Source organism: Cryptomeria japonica, chromosome 5 (assembly GCF_030272615.1).
Source record: "Cryptomeria japonica chromosome 5, Sugi_1.0, whole genome shotgun sequence".
NCBI classification, from domain to species: Eukaryota; Viridiplantae; Streptophyta; class Pinopsida; order Cupressales; family Cupressaceae; genus Cryptomeria; species Cryptomeria japonica.
This window is the reverse complement of record NC_081409.1, coordinates 900,130,784-900,137,004: the sequence shown is the minus strand read 5'-3', so window position 1 is coordinate 900,137,004 and position 6,221 is coordinate 900,130,784. Positions and strand designations below refer to the sequence as shown.

General features: G+C 35.4%; 1 protein-coding gene across 1 annotated transcript; it reads right to left on the bottom strand.

The window, feature by feature from the left end:
- Positions 1-4,269: 4,269 nt before the first annotated feature.
- On the bottom strand, positions 4,270-4,758 carry LOC131034698 (uncharacterized). The gene has a single exon (XM_057966268.1). The coding sequence runs from the start codon at positions 4,756-4,758 to the stop codon at positions 4,270-4,272; it is 489 nt and encodes a 162-aa protein (XP_057822251.1).
- Positions 4,759-6,221: the final 1,463 nt, after the last annotated feature.

Genomic DNA, 6,221 nt, shown 5'->3' with positions numbered 1-6,221 from the left:
CAACCAACATATAAGAAAAAGGCGAAAAACATAAATAAGGGTCAATCAAAATGATAAATAAGTAAATAAAGAGAAATATCTTATAATGAAATAACTTGTTAAATAGAAGAATATAATATGAAATATTCTAGAAATCACGAGAATTGTTTAGATTTTGGGTTTTTACTAATATTTAAGAGAATGTGTGTAGATTGACAAATGAAAAAAATGGTTCTATTGGTGTAGCATGGTATTGCACATTTTTTAATTTTTTAACTTATTACTCAATCAAAATTTTAACTACATAGGCAGCAAAACAAGGCCTAGGATATCAAAAGTGGGGGAGAGAACTTAGAGGTTTGGAAAAATGGACTACAAAAGATTATAAAAAGGAGGTCATTGGTAATAGAGAACTAGATTTTTAACATTCCCTAATAACAACCCACTTTCAAATTTTGTTTCATTCAACCCAAAGATATAAAGAAATGACACTTCATTCAATCCAAATTAGTAATACACTAGCACTTTCAATTCAAATAAAAATTTCAACAATGCTCCATTCAATCCAAAATGTCAAAGTAAATTTCCTCCTTAGAAACAATTGCCCCACATTTTTCATCGAAAAGCTACAAAGAAATACACATGGTTTCCTAAGAGAATGAATTCCTAGTCTAAAGATCCTAACACTGAGACTTTCTTATCTCCTTTAGTAGTAGCAAAAAGGAAAGACCCACAAGATATCAAAGTCACCTTCCTAGAAGAATCTCAAAATGAGAATATCCAAGATCTCACACAAAGAACCCTAATTTGTAAGATGTGAAATTTAATTCTTAGAAAAGGGGTTTTATTTGATTGAGTAGATGATGGATAAAATGATAAACAAAATACAAAGAAACAAGATAATTGATATGCTAATGGAGATAATGGAAATGCCACAAAGGAGAGAGAAGAAAATCCCACTCAACACTAGAGAAGTGGAAGCCTGTTAGAGTGAAGAAGAAGCAAAAAATTCTTGAATGTATGAAGGTACAATAATTATTGAAATGTCAGAAAAATATCTATGAGGGCATGCAAAAAATATTTGATGGCTGTACCAAAGAACAATTTGAGACACTAGAGAGTGTAATTGGATGAACTAAAGCAAAAAAGGGAAGATAAAAGACCCTGGAAGGAATCCTAGTGTTGGTGGGCACAGAAGGAGGTGTTACTCAACTAAAAATAGTAGGTGTAGCTCTCCAATGATCACATTTGGATTTCATTTTTGCAAGATGCTAGAGCGGTGCATAGAGGTCCCGAGTCAAACAGTCAACAAGGTTGGGAAAAGGACAAAAAGAGGTTGACAAGGCAATCCAAGAGGATGAGTAGGAAAAAGATAAAGAAAATTTATAGATAGCTTCAATTGGAGGCACTGATTCAGAGGACATAAGTGGATCAAAAATTAAAAACCAAATATCAAGGAAATTTTCAAAGGCTCAAGGCAAAATACACCCATTCATCCATTTACTAGGCAATACTCCCTCAACCCAATTTGCACCAAACATAGCATAACTTCACAAAAAAAACAAGGAACCTAGGGGGAGGCTTATCTAAAAAAATTGGACATCAAATAAACTCTCTGTGTGCAAGGTTTCAATCCCAAAACACTTCCTTATGAGGGTTGCCGTGTAATGGCTCCTATACTCTACTAGCCCTACACTGAGGGTATATTGGAAATAACTTACAATCCATTGATAAAAAACAAAAACCTTAAACCTTTTTGGACACCCTTATCAGAGTTAAAAAACATATTTCAAAACCCCTATAGGTTGTTTTGAAACATAGGGCTCAATTATTGACTGGTAATTTTGTCCTGAGGCCTAATTAGAGAAGCAATGCATGTATTTTGGCCATAAATTTCAAATAGTAATCTATCTCCAAAAAATTAAGCTTTATTTAGATACCCATTTGGACATTATAAAACAAATCTCAAAAGGGTATAGGGTTTCTTTGGAAGGTATGTCTCAAAAATGGACCAGTCCTAGTCCCAAATAGGCTTAATTAGGTCACTTTTACAAAGGAGGTGCCTCAAAAACTTATGCAAACAACAAAAAAATGGATCCAAAAATTTTATTATCTCTTCAAACCATAAATTACTCAAATTTTAAGTTCCCAACATTCAAATTTGTCTTAGACCTACTTCAACCCTCAGTTCCATGCTTACTTGGCCTATCACATGAAGATGCTAGGCATTCATTGCTCCAAAGATGCATCCAACCTTGATCCCTACAAAAATAATGAAATATAAATCTTTACAAAACCTATCCCTACCATTCAACCAAGTTTCATTAATATCCCTTAGTGGAATGGAGATATTTTTACATTTCTTTGATCAAACCCTTGGAAGTAGGGTTTCAGGACAGATTTTAGAAACACGTTCACTAAATGCACAAAACTGAACCAAATCTCACAAAAGTAGTCGTTAATGAAAGGTAGTTCACATATTTTTCCAAAAAGTCCATCCTTACATTCTGATCTATATGGACAAAGAATTTATGACCAAAATAACAGCAAATTTTATGGAAAATTGCAGAGAAAACCTTCAAATTTTCTTGATTTCTTCCTCCAATCACCACATACAATGCCAACAACCTAGCCTCAACCAAAATGGGGTTATTTATACTTTTTTGGACCCAAAAAAACTTCCCCAAACTAATTTTTGAAAGGGGTAACCATTAGAAACAACTTTTCATTAAAAATATGTAAAAGTTGCTAAGTAACTTTTCAGTTTTTGACAAAAAAAAATTTATCTACTCTACATATTGACTCTAAAATTCACAAATACCTTCAAGACACGTAAAAATAGACCATATAAAACTTATTACACCATTTCCACTCATGTGGATACATTTGATTGAGTTTGACTAACTTTGACCCTATGAGGACCCAATACAACTATATGACTCTCATGGCACCAAGGCCTTACAATTTTATATGAGATGATTATAATTGATATGAGATGACATAAAATGGTCCTTATGAACTTATAAAAACTTGAAATAGCATAAAAATTGAAAATAACTCATAATGGCAAAAAAGAAGCATATGACCAACTAGGTGCTCCTACACCGTACACCCCTCCGAAGGGAAAACTCGTGTCCCATGAGTGCCATCCAGCTCCATGTTGTCATGGGAATTCTTGAAAAATTGAACCAAAAGAATAGAAACTAGTATACAAACACATATCAGATATAATGGGATTATGAACCATTACCAATTGTAGTTCACACCTATAGGTGTTACTTGGTACTTGCACTTGCACCCTTTCCTTGTCATCTTCAGTCCTTCCACCTTGGATCAGAACCTTTGTTCCTGCAAACTTAGCTTGGTTATTTTTCTTATCCTTCACAAATGGACAAAAGACTACCCCAATGAGTATACCATCATCTAACATTGCTGCCCTAGTGCATTCAAGCCTTGAAATGGCTTCAACTTCATCACACCTTATAGGCTCCTTCTTGCTAAACAACACCATCTTGTTTTTACTTTGCACCTTCTCATCTCCCTACAAAGAAGTTAGTCTTAATTATTTTCCATCCTTCTTGATTATGTAGGTATTCTCTCTACCATCATACATTGATTCTCTATCAAATTGCAAGGGTCTCCCTAATAACAAATGACAACAATCCATGGATAAGACATCACATAAACCTTATCCCTATACTCACCAATCTAAAACTCTACATAAGATTGTTCATTTACTAACAATGACTGATGATCATTTACCCAAGAGACTTGATAAGGTGCTTCATGAGGTATTCTATCTAGATTCAACTTGTCTACCATCTCCCTAGATATCATATTATCTTGTGAACCTGAATCAATGACAACTTTGCATACCTTACCTCTACACTTTCATGTAGTCCTAAATAAACTCCTCCTTTGGCTGATGTCTTTCTCCTTGGGTGTCTTCAACAAATTTGTTCTCACCATCAATGATTCCCCTACTTTAGTATCAGCATATCTAATTGGAGAGTTGACACTCTCACCCTCCTCTTCTTGCACATAATGGATTCTCTTTTCATTCCTTATTTCACCACCATTTGATGTGGGTCCTTGTCTTTTCAGACACTTGAATGTTGGGTGCCCAACCTCCTAGAAATCACATCATCTACCTATAAAGGCATTTGAGTTTCTTCCTCCTCCAAATCTTCCTCTTGAACCTCTAAAGCCACCTCTTTCATCAACACTTTATTCCTTACCCTTTCTTGATTCTTCTTGGTCCTCATAAGACTTATTGCTTGTATAAAATAATCATCTTCCTCTTGTATTTCTGTCTCTTCCTTTATTGGACTTATCTTGCTTTCTCTCTATCTTCTCCTCCACCCTAAGAGCCAATTGAAAATACTCTTCAACAGTTCTGGGGTTAGCAACAACCAATTCATCTTGTATATTAAATCTAAGGCCACCAAGATATCTAGCCACTTTTTCAACTTCATCTTCATCCCTACCTACCCTTATGCTTAACTTATAAAACTCATCAGTGTATTTCTTCACATCTAAGTCCTTTTGTTTTAAACTTTGCAACTTCTTAAACAATTGAACTTCATAATCTCTAAGAAGGAATTTACCTTTCAGTTTTTCAACCATCCTATCCCAAGATGTTATATTGGAATTTCCCCTCTTTCTCCTCTCATCTTGTTCATAATTCCACCATACAAGTGCACACCCTTTCAATTTGGTCTTTGCCACTTTAACCATTTGATCATCAGGTACATCTTCATTTTTAAAGTAAGTGTCCATGGTTGGAATCCAATCTAGTAGTTCTTCCTCATTCAGGTTCCCACCATACATAAGTAAATCAACACTTACCTTATACTAATCAACTTTCACTGCCTTTAGCAATCTGAGTGTCCACTACTCTTCAGGATCTATCTGCTCTTCCTTTTCTGCTTCTTGGATCTCTTCTTCTTCTTCCTCCTCATCACTCACATCTCCCATGTCAACTTTTCTTCTTTGATTTGACTCCAAGATTCAAGCCTTGCCAACACAACATTGTAGGACTCTTGCAACCTGGTATTCTTCTCTCTCAACTCCTGCAACTCTCTCGCAATACCAACATTCTTAGGAAGAATCTTGTCTTCAACTTCTTACTCACTTTTCTGTTAAACCTTCAATTATCTCCTTCAAGGAATCTACTCACTTTCTTTGATACCACTTTGATGTAGAGGACTTAGGTGGATCAAAACATCACAAACCAAATATCAAGGCAAGTTTCAAAGGCTCAAGGCAAAATACACCCATTCATCCATTCACTAGGCAATACTCCCTCAACCCAGTTTGCACCAAACTTAGCATAACTTCACAAAATGACCAAGGAACCTTGGGGTAGGATTATCAAACTTTTTTTAACATCGAATACACTCTCCATGTTCAAGGGTTCAGTCCCAGAACACTTCCTTATGAGGGTTGCCTTGTAATGGCTCCTATACTCTACTAGCCCTACGCTGAGGGAATTTTGGCAATATATTACAATACCTTGATCATAGACACAAAAAGTAAAACTTTTTAGATACCCTTTAGATTTAAACAAAATATGTTAAAAACCCTATAGGTTATTGAAGCAGTCACCCGTGAGGAGGGACCTCAAAGAGATCAATATGAACCGGTCAGCGAGAGTAAGCACAATGGAAACACAAAGATATGATGGAGGCAATCCAGATCAGATAGTTTTATTGCATGAAAATTGATTACATCCAACCGGTAACAACCGGGTTACAACATACCGGCTCACAAGCCTGGTAGAACATACAAAATAGGTCACAACTAGGACCTTGAATCTTGAGATATATCTTCTACACATAGTCTAGCGACTTGATTGTCTGATTGATTACATTCTAATGCACAATTACAATTATATATTGATCTAAAGGATCCAATCAGCCCAAAAGAGATCAAAACCTGAAGAACAAGGCCTAACATACAAAATAACAATGTCGGCCTCTGCCAAGAGATTCCTCTAGAAAATCCAAATGATGAAACATAGATCGTGGGAAAAGATCAGCCACATGCTAATGAATATCAGAATCAATGCCCAACACTCTACAAGTTTTAGAAAGGGTTCTACTAGATCACCAAAATAGATCTAGGCAACCGGTAACAAAGGACTATCAACTGGTAATAACAAACTGTCATGGAAATTGGTAGCGATATCTTGTCAAAAAATAATCAAAATACAATGTGGTCTAGAAGCAAGAAAGATGATC